Source organism: Salminus brasiliensis, chromosome 7, assembly GCF_030463535.1.
Source record: "Salminus brasiliensis chromosome 7, fSalBra1.hap2, whole genome shotgun sequence".
Classification (NCBI taxonomy): domain Eukaryota; kingdom Metazoa; phylum Chordata; class Actinopteri; order Characiformes; family Bryconidae; genus Salminus; species Salminus brasiliensis.
This window is the reverse complement of record NC_132884.1, coordinates 15,077,788-15,097,928: the sequence shown is the minus strand read 5'-3', so window position 1 is coordinate 15,097,928 and position 20,141 is coordinate 15,077,788. Positions and strand designations below refer to the sequence as shown.

General features: G+C 38.4%; 1 protein-coding gene across 4 annotated transcripts in view; it reads right to left on the bottom strand.

Annotated features, from left to right (window-relative positions):
• Positions 1–329: 329 nt before the first annotated feature.
• The window catches only part of gad1b (glutamate decarboxylase 1b), a 29,998-nt gene continuing 10,186 nt past the window's right edge, over positions 330–20,141 (bottom strand). For all 4 annotated transcript variants that reach the window (XM_072683977.1, XM_072683978.1, XM_072683979.1 and 1 more), the window contains 12 exons: positions 19,728–19,818; positions 9,690–9,802; positions 9,278–9,393; positions 8,815–8,894; positions 7,118–7,172; positions 5,630–5,746; positions 5,374–5,438; positions 5,171–5,249; positions 3,871–4,020; positions 3,544–3,651; positions 3,060–3,149; positions 330–2,323 (listed from right to left, as the gene is read on the bottom strand). In XM_072683977.1, the coding sequence (XP_072540078.1) occupies positions 2,150–2,323; positions 3,060–3,149; positions 3,544–3,651; positions 3,871–4,020; positions 5,171–5,249; positions 5,374–5,438; positions 5,630–5,746; positions 7,118–7,172; positions 8,815–8,894; positions 9,278–9,393; positions 9,690–9,802; positions 19,728–19,818 (1,238 nt within the window). In that variant the 3' untranslated portion in view covers positions 330–2,149. The remainder of the gene's footprint in view (positions 2,324–3,059; positions 3,150–3,543; positions 3,652–3,870; positions 4,021–5,170; positions 5,250–5,373; positions 5,439–5,629; positions 5,747–7,117; positions 7,173–8,814; positions 8,895–9,277; positions 9,394–9,689; positions 9,803–19,727; positions 19,819–20,141) is intronic.

Below are 20,141 nucleotides of genomic sequence, written 5' to 3'. Positions count from 1 at the left end.
CAACCAGATCAATTCTGCCAGAGGCTTGTTGATGGTGCATCAAAGACATTTAACCAAACCAAATATTAGGTGTGCTGTATGTATAATTTTGACTCTGCATGTATGATTTTGACCCATGTTGATTTCATAGACCCTCAAAAACGTCAGCCAGTATATTTGTTATCTGGTAATCCACTAACGTTGCTTTTGTGCCTCTTCGGCAGCAAACTAGCTGGATTGCTAGGGAATATTTAATGGATAGGTATATGGCACAGTTCACTGCAGATCACTGTATAATTCCTGACTGAATAATAAACCTGAGTTTCAAAAAATGAGCCGGACAAACAGAGTTATGACAGATTAATATTTGAATATACTTTATTTGCACTGTACAATTGACAGTAACAGTGTTAACATGGCATGTGTTGCATTTTAAAGTGCCGACCTTCACCGGGAGAGTTTCTCTCCCCACATTCATTCACCATTTACAGTCTGTCCATTCAAAAAGTCACAACGACATAAAACTGAGATTACCACCAAGCTTTGTGCTCCGTTCCACACCACATAAGTCACATTATCTCAAAAACAGTGTTCAACAGTGAAGAGAAAAACATTGTGCAAACCATCAGTCAGAACTCGAATGATCCATAATTTCACAGTTGCTGGATGCAAGTCTTATATACAATAATAAAACATTACTACATAGAATTTAGTCAATTTAAATATTTTAACACAGGCTTCACATGTTCAAAAGATAATAGTCACCTGCCTTTGTTCTAGTTTGTGCTTTTTTTCCTATGTCAAGAAGTGGCAGCGATTGAAACTGCACCAATAACTAATTATTATTAACAGACAGTTCATAAGTATCACAATGTTAACTGATGCGATTGTTTCAAAACATTCAATCAAAGATTACACACAACATCATCACAAAGACAACACACTGATTGCACTGAGGTCAAGGGCCTGAACGATACACACACACACACACACACACACACACACACATAAACACGCACACACACACATACACACAGTAAATATACATCATATATATTTATATAGAAGTGTTTTTAAATAGATTTTATGTTTTATCTTATCCCGAAGAAATACCTATTAGAAAGTGTATAGTGTAACATTTGCGACAATAGTTCTCTGTCTTTGGCTCACAAATTCACTATTGGACCATAAACATATTTGATTACATAAAGTGTGCTTTAAATATGAATGAAGATACATTACAAATGAAATAATTAAATACTGCATTCTCCAATACTCTTTATGTCACAATATAAATAAAGATTTTTATATACTTATGTGTCATTGTCATACAGCATTTCGACTGGGAATTGAAGACATGTTCTCACCTCACAAAGGTGCTGAACGAACACTTGTTTTTTTTTTTTTTTTTTTTTTTTTTTTTACAGGACCTACGACAAAGTAAGTTCTAGAAACACAACGCTGGGATATGGATCTTACCATGACCACAAACCCCACATACGCACAGAGAGGAATTCAGAATTTATTAAAAGGGTGGTGCGCCTTGCTTGTCTTTGTTGTGTATTTACAACTGAAGCACCATAAATGTAGTGCTATCTACATTACATAGTATATAGTTTTGTGTATATATGAATATATATGGGTCTGAATGGCATTAATACACATCACAGTAATCAATCTATACATGTTCAGCTTATTTTTTTATAGTTACTGGGAACAGAAGTGTTACAAACCAAAATCCTAGTTCTAACAAAAAAAAAACTGCAGCGTGCAAACAAAATTGCTGTGTCATGTAAGTTAGGTTCCTGAACATCCTTTTGAAAGGCTAAGCACTGATAGAGCACTGGACTTCTCATTAGACTGAATTGAAAAGCATGTGAAGCTTGACCGACCTAACAATGTCTTTCCTTTGAAAGAATGCATTTGTGGGCCGAGCATGGATGGATCAATTGCTAAATGATGGTGGGCTTTGTGTGAGGGTACTTTTCTGTACACACTTAGCTAAAAATCCAACATCACAATGAAGGAAATTACCACTGAAAGGACTGATAGTTACTGTCTAACACACTACAGCTACACACACTGTGCTAAAACGATACACTTGTACAGACCACAGGTTGTGATGCATTTAGGAACTGCAGGACCTTCCTCTCTCCAAGAGAGGGCGTGATCACAGGTCATGTCCCAGCCTCTCGATCTCATCAATGAGGAAGTCAATGTCGGACCTGGTGGCGGCGTGGTTGGAGATGACCATACGGAAGAAGTTTACTTTGTCTCCCTGCGGCTGGTAGCCCACCATAGTGGTGCCGGACTCCATCATCATTGCTTTGATCTTTGGTGCCACCTGGAGGGAGGAAAGATAAATTGAGTTTTCTCAAACGCTGGTCCTGGAGCACCTTGCACAGATTCATGGTTTCTTTGTGCTCTGATACACACACAGAAAAAATGACAAACTACTCTACTACTACATGTAACTCATATTTTGCTACATGTGGCACCACACGGCCACTGAGTGCCAACAGTGTGCAACTACCCTCACTTCATTCTGCAGGAGTTGCAGTACATCAGCTGGTCATTGACAAAGTAATTCCCAGCGTACAGAATGAAATCGGTGCCAATAGTGCCTATTGAACAGTGAATAGTACTTTATACTGGGTAGTAGAATTTGAGGAATTTCACCTCTTTTTAACTTGAGGGGAATCTGGCAGTGGCAGAAACTGTGCCCTACTCACTACCCTTACATGTGAAAACCCTGATCATTACATATAGCACTATTACAGGGAACTGAGCTCGACAAGGTAGTGAACGATTTTGGACATTTCATTATGAGTGTGAGCTCACTGCTGTGCGACAGCAAAGTACGTCTCATCAGCGGTCTGAACATCGGCCATCCTCAGAGAAGCTGTGTGCACATCTTTAGAGCAAACATTGGGTATTCCACGTTCAATTGTTACTGTCTTTGGGCACCACTAAAAAATGCTGGAATCCCAAAGCAGTGCACTGTATAGTGAATGCGGCACAGTTTCAGACACAGCTTATGTGTAGGTCCATGCCGTGTTTATTATGGGATGGTGCTTTACCTTGTGCAGTCTCTCTCTTCTCTCTTCCCCATGCGGCATGTTCCTCATACCCGGTGGGATGTACCAGAAGCAGACATTCGTGTGCTGGGGCTAGAGTGAGAGAGAAGCAGAGCGAGAGAGAACAGTGGATAAGACACATAAAGAGAGACAGAGTGACAATGATGCAGTCACAGAACAGAGAAAAAGAAAGATCCAAATCAAGGGAGTATTTTGAGAAAGAGCAGAAGAGTAGGGATGAAACAGAAGATGGGTGAAACAGAGACGTAAGGCCTTCAATTTATGTAACACCCAGTCAAAACATTGATGTAAGTAGTCATTTCTGCTGTCTGGGAAAAACACCTTAACAACTACATGCACATCTGATATGGACAGGTTTTGGTAGTCTTTCTTAAATCTAATCTCCTTGAAAATGACATGGAAATGAAATAAATGTAGGCTAATCAGACATGCACTGTGTGTATGTGTGTGTGTTTATATAAGTTACCTCTCCTTGGAAGACCATCTCGTAACCTGGGCGGTTTTTGATTTTGTTGTACAGATATTCAGAAAGCTCCAGGCACCTGTCTATGTGCTGCTCGAACCCCACTGTACCCTGTATGTGATTTAAAAGAATTAGTTCCACTGGCATAAACACACGCAGAAACACTTTTCAAAATTAAAGGTGCTACAAAAGGTTCCTTAGGAGTCATGTCATGGAAGAACCACTTTCAGTTCCATAAAGAACAATTTTCGTAATAAAAATCTAAAAAGATCCAACCTTGTTCAAATATAATTTTATATAAGTCAAAGTGGAACGGTGACTGTAACCCACCTTGGCCTTCCACATGAGCCAGAATTTGAAGATGTCCACATGTCGGCCGCACTGAATGGCTTTATCTCCAGTGTCGTACGTAACGTCATACTGTTTATCCGGCTGGAACAGGTATCCAGCACACATGGAGTTACAGCCCTGCAGAATGCCCTGAGGAAACACAGACACAGCCTGCTCAGCTTGGCTTTGAATTAGCTTAACTTTGCTAAGTTATGCTAACTGTGATGACACTGAAAATGGAGCAGAATTTCATATAGAAAAAGCAATTATCAGCTTAATGCGAATATTGGTATTTCTTGCTCCTGGGCTACCCTGGGGCTCCTCCTACAGCCAGAAAGCGGAATTTGTGCTTTGAGCCACCCCTAGGCCATGCTCTACACAACATTTGCTGACAAGCTAAAAAGATAGAGAACCGTCACGGTAAGTGAAAGAAGCATGTGGATTAAAGCAGTAGAGTAATATTACAGGATTTTACACAAACATGACTTGGGTTACACAGTGTTATGCAGTTCCTTCAAGCATTTTCCTGCCAGCTTTACCAGAGTTACGTAGTGCAGTTTGCAGCGTACCGAGCCTGAAGTAGCAACGCCATAGATGTTACGGGTCAGTGGAGCTGATTTTGAAGCTATTTTGTCAAGATAAAAATGCTATGTATATCTCATATATGTATTACTCATACATATTATCTACCTATTACATGTAATGCTCCCGACACCAGGAGAGTGGAGACCAACACACACAGCCAGCACCTTTTTTTCTGAACTGCTGCCGATGCAACATCACCGGGCAACCAACGCACTCGGCTATGAGACACCAGTGCTGGCCAGCACTGCACTGGCGTGATGTTGAGAGAAAGTGCCATCATCCCACCCTGGAGAGAGCTAGGCCAATTGTGCTCTATTGGGGCCTGGCTGCCAAAGACTAGCAGCATGACTAGTGATCATCTGGTTATAGTGACAGCACCCTATTCCGCTGGACTACTCGGGATCTCAAAAGCATATTTAGGAATTGTTTAAAAATGGTTAAACTGATTAAATGGAAAATAAATCATTTAACAAATCGAACAATTTAAAGCAATATGATGAGATTTTGTCCTAAACTACAGCTTTTTTTTATTTTTAGAAAAGCTCAAAGGGGCCAAAAATTGGCTCATGGTTGCTCAGGTCATGGTTAGAGATGGGTTAGGTTTAGGCCAGGTTACAAGCAGCAATGCTGTGTAAAACCACCTTAGAGAGATGATGCAAATGTGTGAGTGGATGTACTAAATCAATGTCTATTGTTAATGTGCTGTAACGCTTACCTTCTCTCTGACCAGAATGGCAGAACATTGGAGCGGGACGCCCATCATCTTGTGAGGGTTCCAAGTGACTGAGTTTGCTCTGTAAGAGTCAATAAGCATCACAGCATCTTTAAACTCGTCATTACCAAGTCATTACCTCGGCTCATATGTGTGCATAGAGTCGGTCAATAGTAATTAGAATTAAAGTCTATAGCACACTCTACCTCTCAACACCGTTAAGCTTGTGGCGGTGCTTCCTCGACATCAAAAGACCGCCACCCCATGCGCCCTATAGATACACGCCACAGCAAACAAAAGGTCATGCACAGATATACCCAAAGACAGATATACCCAAATAAAGTAGGGCAAGTATACTTTCTGAATTTGGTCAGTTAAAGTGATTATTATCACTGTTATTGTCAGTTAAAGTACATTTATTAATATTGAATGTGTAAAATAAATAAATAATAATACACTTACGTCCACATGCAGCCAAAGGTTGTATTTCTCACATATATCTGCAATGTCGTTGATGGGGTCAAATGCTCCATATACTGTAGTACCGGCTGTTGCGTTTACAAAGAGTGGCACATAACCCTACAGCAAACCCACACACAGAAGAAAAATTATCTGATGATAAAATACAGGTCCAAAGAAATTAGCATGAGTACATGCTAAACTTATACATTAGCTTAATAATATGTATTCATGGCAGTTGCTGTAGTTGTTACTCAATAATAGGTTTTAAGATAAATTGATAAAAATAGACCTAGCAGTGTATAGAATTAGTCCTTATAGGCAAGTCTGTTCACTTTGGCCAGTTTTGCAACTTTGCAGATACCATACAAGAGCAGGCTTTGATTTGTGTGACTGGGGAGAGACCAAAATACTGGAAAATCTGACAAAAACCTCAGGAGTAATTTGTACAGGTTGGCTCAATAATGCACTTATACAAATCTCCACATCGAGAGGGGGGGGGGGGGGTCGCAACAGAACTAGCAAACTGATTGTCTCATTTTGTTGAAAGGCTGAATTTTAATTGTGAACAGGATGGTATGTTAAGCGTTATAAGAATTCCTATTCATATTTCAACCGGTGGCTAGGATTAAGACAGGGGTGTCCATTATATTTGCCCAATATTTTCATTAAATGCTATTGTTCATTTTAGCTCATGATATTAATTTTATCACATTTTAAATAAACATGATAAACAATTGCTTCATGTTTTGGACATTTTATCACATTTCCATTTTATTATGTTAACCTAATGTTAGCACTTCTCGCTATCAATTAAGACTACAACATCCAAGTAAGCCAACTTATTAGCTGATTTCTTTCTAATAATAATTTAAAGACTTAAAGACACTATACATTAACTGATATGCTATCTTGTCAGCATCGGTCCCAATCCTGACATTACTATACTGAGTGCCAGTCAATGCGGATCCAGTATTTCTTCATCGAGAGGTAGATAATGAAAGCATCTACAAGTACACTGTCATGCTCAAACTACTCAAACAGCTATCCTACCTCAACAGTAAAAGAATGGGATCAGATTAATTCTGAAACTTATCCACACCAGTATGCATTTCTATTTCATTTAAAACACAAACTGAACATTCTATACAGTATATTAATTTGATAAAAATGTTGGCATCAAGAACATATGTCATGGGGACAGAAATACCTAAGTACACCACTGGGTTAAGGGCACATTTATTAGACAAGTGTGGCACTTTGCTCATGAAGTGAATAAAGCTAGGTTACTGATCGCTAATCCATCTCTCAGTTTAAGACGGGCCCTTCATGCTGCTTTATTGATCCACTGAGCTCCACTAGAGCAGACACTAACCTTGCTCACTCACTCCAAACTGCTCTCGCACTGATTTCTTTATAATGAACCGACTCTGGGCCTGCAGTCACATGTACAGTCAAACAACAGCCAGAGTGCTTGTCACCAGAACTCACCTTTTGTTTGGCATCAATGATCTTTGCCTCCAGGTCAGCAGGTATGACCCGTCCCCTAAAACACACCAGATCAAATCAGCCAAACCAGCAGAGACACATTAACAGGAGAGTAAGTAAATTAAGCAGTAGAGGAGTACAGGGAATGTGTTACTGTGAATAGTATTGTGGTATAGTCGGCATGGTGTTATTTACCATAACACACAAGCTCATGCATTCTACTGCTTTAATACATGTGTTGGACAGTATAGAAAAACAGAGCCTTAAATATTGTTTTTGATCTATAGGACCCTATCTTTCACCCTGCGCAAGGTGCGTTGTGATGCTCATTGCTATCTTACATCCCGCCAGCAGTCTATTTTCATGCCTTCCTCCTGCATCTTTTAAATAGCAACAGTGCTTGCAAATATATTTACACAGATGGGCGTGGTGTTCTCAAAATGAGGTGTGTCCAGGTAAATTTCTGGTGTATCTTGGCAATGGAAAACACAGGTGAGCCACTGATTAAAAACAACTTAGGCAGGTGTCAACTGTCAGAAGTTCATTGGTATTTTGGCAGTAAATTGTCAACACAGTTGCATACACCCCCGCTTTGCACCAATGAAATAGCAATCTGCCAAAGTCAGACCACCCCTGGCTCTTAAAGGGAATGGCAAGTGACATGCTGATTGGTTTATTGCATGTTACCTCCAACACACACCCATGATTAATTAAGAGACTTAGTACATGTATTTTGCATGCTTCAAGACGTGCATGGTGTACTTTTTCCGTCTTTATGATGGCAAAGACACACTGACACAGCCTAAATCAAGCTGCGCGGTGCCCATAATATTTTAGATTAATGTTTTTTTTAATATTTAATTTTACTTTTTACAAAAGAAGTAGTGTAACAGCATAAAATTGTTGTTACATGGCAACTGAAAAAATATTGATGCTGTCCAATGAAAAACATTTTTATTTGTTTTTTTATTTTCTCCATCGTTTGAATCATGTAGCTGCTCTGTACACAGTGTCATCTGGATAAATAAACCTCAAAGCCTCTAAATTACTTGGAATAAACTTTCAATCAAAGTTAAGAACCTTTTTGCCTTCTCCTATAAAGTCACCATATTGGAGAAACATGTCTTTCATTGGATAGCGACAGTATAATCTAATAGGATGTAACACCAAAGGTAGGGCACTTTTCAACCAATCAGATCCACTTTGCTGTAGGACAGTAATAGAGAATGTAGCCTGTTGACACACAATTTGTGTCAGTTGCTAACTTCTAGCCCTTCATCAGTTTTCAGCTTCTGACCGTAGAGCTGCTTTTGGCAAAACGTTTTTGGGTTGTGGGACCATCTTTAATCTAGCAGTGGCACTGATACGGTGTAAAACATACTACTATGACAGTGTCACTGATGTGTTAAGAATGATCCACTGCCCGAGTAATACAATATCTGGTCAACAGTGTTCCTGAGATCAGAGACAGACCATTGATTAATAGATATGGGGGAAGGGGAAAAGGGGGAAGGGGGGCTGAAAACTGTACGGTCTCCAGTCTGCAATGGTATACCTGCTGAATACAGGTAAGTGGAGCTCATGAAGTGGAGAGTGAGTAGAAGTATAAGGTATGGGTGTCTAATAAAATGGTCAGAAGGTGCATGTACATGTTTTATGCTCTAGGGACATGGGGTCCTGAACTGTACTAATTCTGTTACCTCTCATCTGTGCTGAGCAGGATGACATTTTCTTTACCAAAGCCCAGAGCAGCCCCAGCTTTGGTGATTGAATAGTGACTCTAAAAAGGAAGAGAATGAATAAAGTTCTATATTACTATAAGAATAGGTAAACCCCTAAAACACACAATGCAAGCTCATTATTAAGTTATTCTTGTTAAAAGGACACTCCAGTGTTTGAAGAAAAGGCATCCACATGGGTTCATTTAGTTGATGGAGTCAACTGCTTACACTGTCACTTACAAACATTTATATTTAAAAACTAATACTGATAGTTTAGTGGGAAAATAACTTTTTATGATCTTCTATTATAGAGCATGCACTTTGTTCATCTGTGTGTGTGTGTGTTCCTATCCTACACATGCAAACAGAAGTGTGAAACTAGGCTCTCAGTAATTTGCAAGTGGAAAAGCAAGCAGTGAACTGACTGAGCCAGTTTACTTACATGCTCTGATGTAAAAAGAACGAGGCGTGGTGCTGCTGACATGCCTTTGGTTTTGACCTCAGGGAAATATTTATAGCGAGCAATCATCACACTGTACATGTTAGATATGGCGCCACCTGTGAAGAAAAATGCAAATGCCACTTTTTGAAAACTTGATCGTACCTTTCCCAATGTGTAGTGACCTCAATCTGTAAGCTCATTTACACTTAAAATTAAAGGCCAATTTATTTTTTGTATTTTAGGGGGAATATTAAGAAATGCATCTGATTACACTGATATATGTTGCTGATCAGGAGTAAATAAATTAATATTAACCCAGTGTAAATTACAGTGAACATTAAATCCAGTAAATCCAGAACACTTCTGGTTTCTTCTTCAGCTTTGGAATTCTGTTTCAGACAGATGAGCTTACCTGGTGAGAAAAGTCCATCTCCCTCTCCGTTCGGCCAGCCAATCATCTCCCTCATTTTCTTCAGTGTCAGCTGTTCCATCAGCACGAACACAGGAGCAATCTCATAGGTGAACCTGGAGAATAAGGAGGGAGAACAGAGGGGATAAGTTAAGGATATGTTGTCATTATAAATGAAACTTGATGCCAGTCACCATTTGTCACTATGTTAACTATGTTTACTCTTAAGGGACTTGAAACTGTGTAGGAACCTCTTATGGTGCTTTAAGGAACCTTCAAGAAAAGGTTTTTAGAAGACAAAAGTTCTTTGAAGTTTCTTCAAAGCACCTTAAGAGATTCCTCCACAGTTCCAAACTTAAGAACCTCAAAAGTTCCTCAAAGATCCTATGCTGAACAACGTACCACCACGAAAGGATTTGACAGATTGCAGCAAATCTGTCTTGTCAGCTCTCAAATCTACCTTTCTCTTGTTCTCTTTTATTTTTATTGGGTCACCACACATGTCTTTTTAAATTTGATGCAAAGAAATATCCTCAAAATTCCACTTAATCACTAACGCTTTTAAGAGTATTGTACAAAGAGTTATTCTTTAGGATTTGTGCAGTTAAAAAACTGTGAAAATGTTGATATGAGAGCATTTAATATACTGCCATACAAACTGATGAGTGGAGAGTAAAACAAGTCCATGTCATCTGCTTAAAGTCTCATGCAAAAGTGTATGCACCTCTGACACGCAGAAGCATTATTTATGTACATATTTAAAAAAAATACCTTTTGGGTTTCTGGGATGCCCAAAGCTTTACTTAAGACTACATGTGTACAAGATATACTGTATGTATCTGAGTGTGTGGAAGAACAGTTCTGTTCTAAATGTTTTTGCTCCAGTCATATTTTTACTTTTTCAGCATTAAAGATACACTTAGTTTCAGAAAAAGACAGATATTCATGTAGATATTTACTGTTTAACAAAAACAGGTTTAGGTTTAATACTTACTAGGTTTAATTTCACATGAACAGGGTTGGTTTAACACTGGAAAGTTTGCTGTGTACAGATAAAAAGGTTTCTAAATAAATGTGCTGCACTGATGCAGTTCTGGTGTTTATGAAACTGACATTATCTGTGGTTAAAGGTTAATATAACTAACTGTAACTGATCATTTACTGAAACTAAAAATGTAAATGATTGCATGTGAATGTTATTAAATGTGTCATTTAGCCCCCTTATAAAAAGTATCCATTGAGGCATGCCATAGAATAACCTCTTCTGGTTACGTAAATAACCTTGTTTGTAAAAAGATTTTGACCTTTTAAAGGGTTTAAAGGAGCTTCACCTGATGTAAAGACAAGCCCAGATCTCTTTTACAGAAGTGGTTCATTTATGGCAAAGTCTTTGAATCTGGACTTTTATTCCTGTTTCAGTTCCTGGACTTTGAGGTCTTGGCAGATGTGACACTACATGGTCAATTTCATCAGTTGTTCCCATAATTTCCAGGGATTCAAAAATCCAGGACAGAAAAATGGGACCAGATTTGATGTCCTGGGTTCTACGGCTTATAAGTGTATAATGTATAATGTGTATATTTAAAAGTGTATGTTATTCCATGATGAATAGTTTGTTTATTGGTACTGCATGTTTAGATGTTTTGTGAAATGGCATGGCCTCCTCCTTGTCACGTTCTGCTGGTGTTCACAATCATGCAAATATGTTTTTCATCCTTCCAGCTGCTTATCCTGCTTATCTGACTTGCTAAAAGAACTGCCAAGAAAACGCCTGATTTGCGCTACATGTCTGGAAAGCAGAGCAGTGCGCAGACTACTAAAATGGACGTCATCAACAAACCTAATAACAGACTTTCAGAGATATCATCATTACCTACAGCTGATTGTGTTCAGCTAATTTCAAATCCTCATAAAAGCGATAAAAGCGGCTTTTCTGGTCATTCACAGTCTAGGCTGGCATGACACACAGTTCCATGAGATAAATCCTACTCCACTGCATTGCTTTGAATCCTACTAATTAAAATAGGGCTGTGATGAGCGAGATAAGCTCTCATTTCAGGGGGAGTGTTGGGAGGGGGTTTAATGAAGGGAGCCGATAGAGTGATGAATATCTGTCAGTCTAAATGGAGGAGTTGAATCTGACAGGAAACAGGTAGGGCACGGCTGCTGAGAGGAGATAAGGCCATGTTTCAGCTCAAATCCATCTCATTCACGCGTGCACACACACAGAAACAGGCAATGTGTGTGTATATGTCTGTTGTAGAATCTGTGTGTGTGTGTGTATATGTGTGTGTGTATGTGTGTATGTAATGCAACGCAAAAGCAACAAAGAACACCCACACACCACAGCAGACTCACTGTGCAATCCCAGCTCATAAGGTAAACATACTTATGACAGAAGAATGAACGAAAATGAATGAATTCAGCTGAGTCATAACTCCTGGTCTTCCGGTTAGCACAGCGGTTAGAGCACTGGAAACAGGGTTGTGGGTTCAGTATCCAGGCTCGACAAGCTGCCACTGCTGGGCCCTTGAGCAAGTGTGTGCCTCATGTTTATGTGCCAGTTAAGGACATTTTAAAATATTTTTTGTAAAAGACAATTCAGCTTTCTGACTCACAATGTGCTGAGCATGACTAATAGCGGGCCCTTGTGGAGCTTAAGAGGTTTCATAACTGTTAAACCTTTCATAACAGAGTTATATAAGATATCAAACTGTGAAACTTAGTGTTGGAGAATAATGCTGAAAATCCCTATTATAACAAGTCATTTTGGACCATTGGATCCACTTACCATGGAAATGACACAATTTAAAGGACAACTGCAAGACTTCTTAACTTCCCATTACTGATCATGATTGACTACAGTTGGAAACTTTTTTTGAGCCCACATAGAGTCATGTCTTCTTTAAATGTCTTTTCTGAGCTGTTTCTAAGCAATTGAAGATTATAAATTCAAACAATTGTATGTCAATACAAGTTATTGGGATTTTCAGCCACTTTGCCAAGATTTGGAAGAAAGCCCAAACTGTTTTCCTCTCAGATGAGAAGATCTTGGTTCAGACAGTGAGGAATAACTCAAGAACAGGCATGCTATGAACTGGATGCAGCTGGACAATCAGTCACTGTCTACAGTCAAGTGTGTTTTACGTAGCCTCAGACTATGAGAGGCTGCCTTATGCCACATAAGGCATACATATTTCATATGAAGTTGTGATTGAAGGTTTACATACATTCATCATGGACATGAATGAGCGAACACCATCTCCACCTGCCTGGACTGTTGACACAAGTCCATGGGTCCATGGATTTAAGCTACTTGTGCAATTTTAACCTCTCATCTATGTGTCTCAGCATAAACTCAAACTCCAAGCTACCAAGCTACATTTTTCCAATCCTTAACTGTCCAGTTTGGGTGAGCCTGTGTCCACTGCAGCCTCAGCTTTCTGTTCTTGGCTGACAGAATTGAAACCCGATGTGATCTGCTGTTGTATCCCATCAGCCTCAGGTTTATGTATTGTGTATTCTGAGAGGACTTTCTGCTCACCGCAACTGCAGAGAGTGATTATCAGACTCACCAGCCTGTCTGGTACCAACAATGATGCCAGACTCATAATCAATGAGCTCAGATCATGTCCTCATTCTAATTGTTAATGTGAACACTACCTAAAGCTGCTGGCCTGTATCTGCACGATTTTAGGCACTGTACTTCAGCTATATGTCTGATTGGATAAGTGCATGAACAAGTAGGTGTACAGGTCTTCCTCATAAATTGCTAGGTGAGTGTAGTGTTTTTAATAAAGTGATTGTTGAGTGCATATACAGTCCACTCAAAACGTATCAACATGGCAAAATCATGCAGATACGGCCAGCAGCTTCAGATAATGTCCACTCCAAAAGTACTGGAGTGGCTAAATGATGCAGGTACGGCTAGCAGCTTCACATAATGTCCACTCCAAAAGTACTGGAGTGGCTAAATGATGCAGGTACGGCTAGCAGCTTAAGATAATGTCCACTCTGAAAATTCTGGAGTGGCAAAGTCAATGATTTTGTTTTTGCTATACATTGAGGGCAAATGGGTTTGTGATGATAAAAAATAAATACATCATCATAAAATCACAAAATCATAAGCTAAGCTGCTTAGACTATGGAACATTTGGTGGCAGTTCACCCCATATTTTTTAGATGAGCAAAAATATTGGAAAATATTGTCTTAACAATCAATAAAACTTTAAAACAATAAAACTACTGTTCTTACTACCGATCAGTAGTGGATTGTGATACATTCAATTTTCCAAGTTTGTTGGTTGTTGTTTTGGCAGTTGTCATTTTAGCTCTCACAATGTTTCTGTCCTAAACAGCTAGTGTTTACACTGCTCAACCTGTTTGATATCTGGTTGTTAGTGCAACAGTACATATTTCATTCCAAATTGCTGTATTGCCTATGCCCAATGTTTGTGCAATTGCTATGATTGTCCCTCTTTTCTCAGCTTTAAAATAGCTTGATTTAAAAAAAATGATCTGGTCCCTATGTTTCTTTTGAACCTTTTTAACAGCAAATGCATTCTTTAGAGGAGAGGCTGAGGCCATAAATGCATTCAGAGTATTATTTATTTGAACAGTCAATCTAAGAAGACACACCTGAGAATCAAGAAACACCTATCAGTTATGGTCCAATACATAATCTCATAATCCCAAACCCAAATGCCTTCAGTCTTCATGGCATGGATTTTGAAAGGAGTGGTGTGACGTTTGGTGGGGTAATGCTATTATTTTTCAGGGGTAGGTGTGATGTGTAGATGCCCCAATGCTTGTGTGTGTGTGTGTGTGTGTGTGTGTATATATATATATATATACATATATATATATATACATATATAAATGCATGTTTTTTATATGACATGATTACATGCAAGAATCTGTACTTTAAAGATGTAAAGTGTGTGTGTGTGTCTGTGTGTGTGTATTTTAGCACATTAGCAGCCAGTCAATATGTGTCAGTACTGATTATTTCTAATTAATCACAGGGAGTGATGATAACACAACTAGAGCTTTCACTCCATTCACACACTGACAGAACGGAAAGACAAAGGAAAATTCCACTTGCCTCTTACAAAGGCCTTTGTGTGTGCGTACGTGTGTGCGTGTGCGTGCGTGTGTCTACAGAAGGGGGGTTTGGCTTTGAATGACTGACTTGCTCTCAGCAGGGAACAGATAATGCTCAAACACTGAGGGGGGAAATCAGACCCAGCAGGGCAGCAGCATCATTCCGAAAGATCCAGAACAGCCCTGCAGGGGGGCGACTGAGTCAGATTTACCCCCCAGCAAAAAAACTGCAACACACACACACAAACACACACACACAAACACACACACACACACACACACACACACACATACAGCACAGGAGTATATTCTTCTGTTTTTCCTAAGAGTGACTTTGCCATTTTAAAGGGTGTTAATCATTTACAACTAAAATTTGTACCATTCACGCCCTATTCTAAACAGTCTATATGGAAACTAAAAACCCTTTCATTTCATTATAGCTGTGATGTCACAACTAGGAAAATATATTTACAAATGATTGTCTATTCTAGCTACAGAAGTTTAGTCCTGCCCACTCATGTTAAAGTAGAGTGTTGTTCCTGCAGACAGAGCTTATTAGTCAGCTCCTGAAGCAGAGTTATTCCTTATTACCTGTCTTGACATGAACAAATTGGATCATAGCAGCTTCCCAAACATCCTACTATCTAAAGTGGCAGAACATTATTTTTGCACATCCCTAAATTGGCTAAATTGAACAGTTTTCAGTCAAGACTAATTTTTATTTGTAGCCAATGAGAACAGAGGTCACTTAGAGGTCGCTTATGTATATCAGTCTTACAGGAACAAGAAGAAATAGCCTGTTTAAGTCCAAGGGATATAGAGAGGTTATTTATTTTTATACAAAATTATGCAAAAAGTAATTCCAACTGCTACGCAAATGAAACTACACAAATGTGGACATTTGTTCAGAGATGTAAAATACAAGAATACATTTAAATAATTACCCTTCAGAAAATCTCGTAAAAATAAGTGATATTTGCAAGATGTTTCTACATATTTTATGATTCACAAGAAGCTCCCTTCCACTGGTGGCACTGCTTGCCCTAATACACACAACCCACCCTGTCATGTACTCGAAGCAGTATTAAGAAAACAGAAGCATCAGACATACATCCATTCTGCTTGTATCCATTATGAAGCTTCTACAAAATAAATGAATGGAGGGAAGCATCTGCAGGTACTGGTACATGGTAAGAACTTTTACCATGGTTATGTTTAGGGTTAGGGTTAGGTTATGGTTATGGTTATGGTTACGGTAAGGGTAAGGTTAAATTTAGGCATTGTTTAGGTTAGAATTAGGTTTAGGTGATACATTTACACTGGTTGCTTTGTACCATGCTCTGTTCAGATCATTTGATTTTTGTGTCTGGGTTGCATCAGTAATTTGTGTATGTCACTGCCAATGAAAAACATGTATCTCGTTTTTGTCCATTTTTAGTTTTCTCCACTGCTTGAACTCTGTAGCTGATTTTGTACACTGTGTAAATAATTGATAAATAGATGAATAGACCAATGGAAATGCTCTAAATTACTAATTAATAGATTAAGCTCTTATTTTCCATTTTTGGACATTTTTGCCTTCTCCTGTAAAGTCACCATTTTGGAGATACATGGTTTTCATTGGGCTGCAGCGATATGCATGATGAACAATACTATATGTAGTGAAATGGTCTTTTAGTCACATATGGATGATTTCCTTTCGAGACAAGGCTGACCCTTTAGTACACTAAGCTTGGTAGTCCTGCTCCCTTTATGTCATCTTTCCTCTAGAACATCTAGAACATCTTTTATTTTACACTGACTACATGAGTAAAGGCAATATGATGGCCCTGTTCTGCCTCTCACACATATTTTCATTTTCCTTTCACTGATTCTGCTGGTTGGAAAATGTAACATTTCAAAGACTGAGACAGAAAAACAGTTGCTGCTGAACCATAATGTTCGCCTTGAAATGCCAGCAGTGCCCTCAGGAGCATCATTATGTATTTTAGCTTTAAATAAAAGGTTGCAGTGACCTAAAAACACATGTCTGTGTCAAATGCTCCACGGAAGCAGTCAAATATTTCATCTCAGATGTGCACAGAGAATGCCAAAAGCACATTAATGTACTCAGACTACTGAAAGTATGATGAATAACTTCAGTGGGACAGTTTGGCCGAAAATCAAATATAACATTTTACCCTTTACCCTACATGTAGTTGGACGAGGCACATTTGAGGTGTGACATTATTCATTTGTTTTGTTATGTGGAGCTATAAGGCTAATGTAGCTCACTACATTAATGGAAGTAATGGAAGCTTATGCCTCACTAATTATCATCATGCAAATGTATGCCAAGGTCATACACGTACTTCAAATATAGAGAAATATAGACTTGCTAATGTGGTTTCTGACTGTTCCAAAGTAGAGTACATCTGTAGTAGCATTCATTCAGTTCAAACTGTGTCTATTCTTTTGTCCATGTTTATGGATAACAGTGATTCAGTGCCAGTGCCAACACTTGCTTGAAGCATGGCTGATTAACTACATTTGAGGTAAACCGGAAACTGTGCAAATTTTGCATTCTGATTTTAGTTCTCTGGCTTTAAGAGTCCCATTTTGGTTTAAATAAAACTCATACTACATGTAAGTGGTAGATTTCTCTGCAATGCTAATCCAGTTAGATGCCCCACAACCTACATTTAAAGATACCCATTCTGTATTCAGAAAAGAACAAGAAAGGAAAAAATAAACAGAAGAGGTGAAGAAAGGAAAAGAACATGAAAGAAAAGGAAAAAGAGAGAAGAGGAAAGGAAATGACAGGAATATAATTGAAAGGAAATGAAAATAGTTGGCAGCTCTATAAGCAAATAATAATAATAATAATAATAGAAGAATAATAGAAAAATAGAATGTAAAGAAAGTATTAGAAATACAAAAGAAAGGGCAGGAAAAGAAAGGAAAGACAATGATGGCAAAGGAAGATAACAGAGGATAAAAAGGACATGAAAGAGAAAGGAAAAGAAGAGTAAAGAGAGAAAAAGGAAATAATAGGAAAGACAGGACAAGTAAGGAAAAGGGAGGAAAAGGGAAAGAAAAACAAAACAATATAAAAGAAAGCTATAGAATATTGGCATCAGTCCACATTTCCCACATCGGTGCATCTTTAGTCACAAGCAGGGATTAGTTTGAATGTGAATGTATTAAGTGAGGTAATTCCCCAATGCCACCAGCCATTGTTCCCATAATGGTGCTTTAACAAGCATTTCCTCGTCATAAGTGAGTTCTATAAAAGAGCCCTGCGTTTATATTAAGAAGGGCGGTGGTAATGAAGTGCTCTGTCCTGTGGGACCAGAGCAGCCACCCGGACTCACACACACACACACACACACACAGGGAGAAGTTTCCACGGCCCGGGGGTTTGTGCCGACCTCAGCTGGCAGCCGGATCCTACCAGCCCTCAGTCAAGCTCAATCAATGAGCCGTTAACAAGATCTCCACTAGAGTCTGTTCTAAGCTCGAGTGAATTACGGATAAAAAAGAGACTTGATGCAAGATTATGAGAGCAACACTGAGATTACCCTTTCAGACCCAGTCAGATAGTTTGAGTTTACCTTCAAATTAAGTTAACATTAGACTGCTGAAAATGATATGTTGGTAAGTGAAAGCATAGTAAATGCACTTAGTCTAGGTCTTATTTTTTAGGTAATTGTTGTTAAAATAGCACAAGAGTAGACAGGACATCATAGCCATATTTAGATATCTATAAATGTTCAAGTGATTTGATGACAGTTAAGGCTAGTGTTAGTAAAAGAACTAGGATTAGGTTTAGGATTTAAGTTAAGTCATGAGTTTAGAGTTATGGTTGAGGTGAGTTTTAGAGCTACAGAAAATTATTTTTATAAGATTAATTTAATGGATTTTTAAATTAAATCAACTTGAATGTAAGTCTCTGAAAAGCATCTGAAATAAACCTTCCAAATAGAGCCTTACTCATTATCAAATCTCTTGACATTGTTAAGTAATTTAAAGTCATTTACCAGACACAATTGTTCTAAATTGTTTCACTAAAAGATATGAGATTCTTTTGTGTGACAGCAACAGTATATTTTTATAGGTAGAATGATGTGACATATGATGTAATATAAAAAAACTAAAAAGTGGTTTCATTCAACCTTAAAAAGTTACATGAACTGGGTTTCAACATGAAGTCATTTTTTTAGGATTTATCTTTTTACAGTGATATTTTATTAATGTAAAAGTAATGAATAATGCACTGCATTTAATGCACTGAATGTTTTTTCAGTAATGTTAGAATCCAATGTCTTAGTTTATACTGTAAAATATTAAAAAGTTTAATTTGGATTGATGAATACCAGTACTTTTGTTCATCTGGACCAGTTAAATGTAAATAATACTGAAAAAAGGTGTGCTGTGGTAATTAAATATTTTAAAGAATTAACATGACAAATAATAAACCAGTAAAATGTGTGTGTGTGAGTGTGTGTGTGTGCTTGAAACACACAGACTAAGGCTGGTAGGTGACTGTGCAGTGTGAACAGACTGATGTACTATTTGTCTGGATTATCATTCAGAGCTGTTATGAAATGCAGAGCTCCATGCGCTGATCAATATGCAATCTAATCTGCCTGTGGGCCATGATCACTGCCTGTGTGTCAGGACATTCAGACACATCACTCAATACAGCGACAAAACCAGCCCCGCTGGCCATGCAGCCAAAACATACACTTTACATAACCTCTCAACATCGGAAAATAGTTGTGCAAGGATACACACACTTGCACAAACATGCACACACACATTCACAGGTTTTTTTTTTCTTCTGACCACCCAGTGTGTGAGTCAAGGGCAACGAAGAAAGGAAAATAAAAGACAGGACAAGAAAGAAAGTGACAGATAAAGAACAGAAAAGAAAGGAAAGGCAACTGAATGACTCACATGTTGGTGTTGGCTGTAGAGGTTAACCATTCTCCAGCCAAGCCGATGATGTCCAGACCCGTAGAGAGCTGGTTAAAAAATCTGGGGTGTCCTGAGAAGACAACAAACAGATAATTTAATAATTGTGGAACTAAACATCTGTTATTTGTTAAAATTACTCTGATAATTATTTAAAATGAAATATAGGTCTGCATCAGTGGTTTAAACATTGTGCAATATAAATGCAAAACTGGGTCAACTCCACATTGAGGATGTTCCCATTATCCCTGAGATGTTTCTCTACTGAGAAAATTCTGTCCTTAGGCTAATATAGCAATTCTAAGAATACCCTTTGCTTTTAAAATACATTGTATTATTAGGCTGTAATTTTGTAAAGCTTAACAAACCAACCAGTAGCTTTTGTTTAAGCATGGA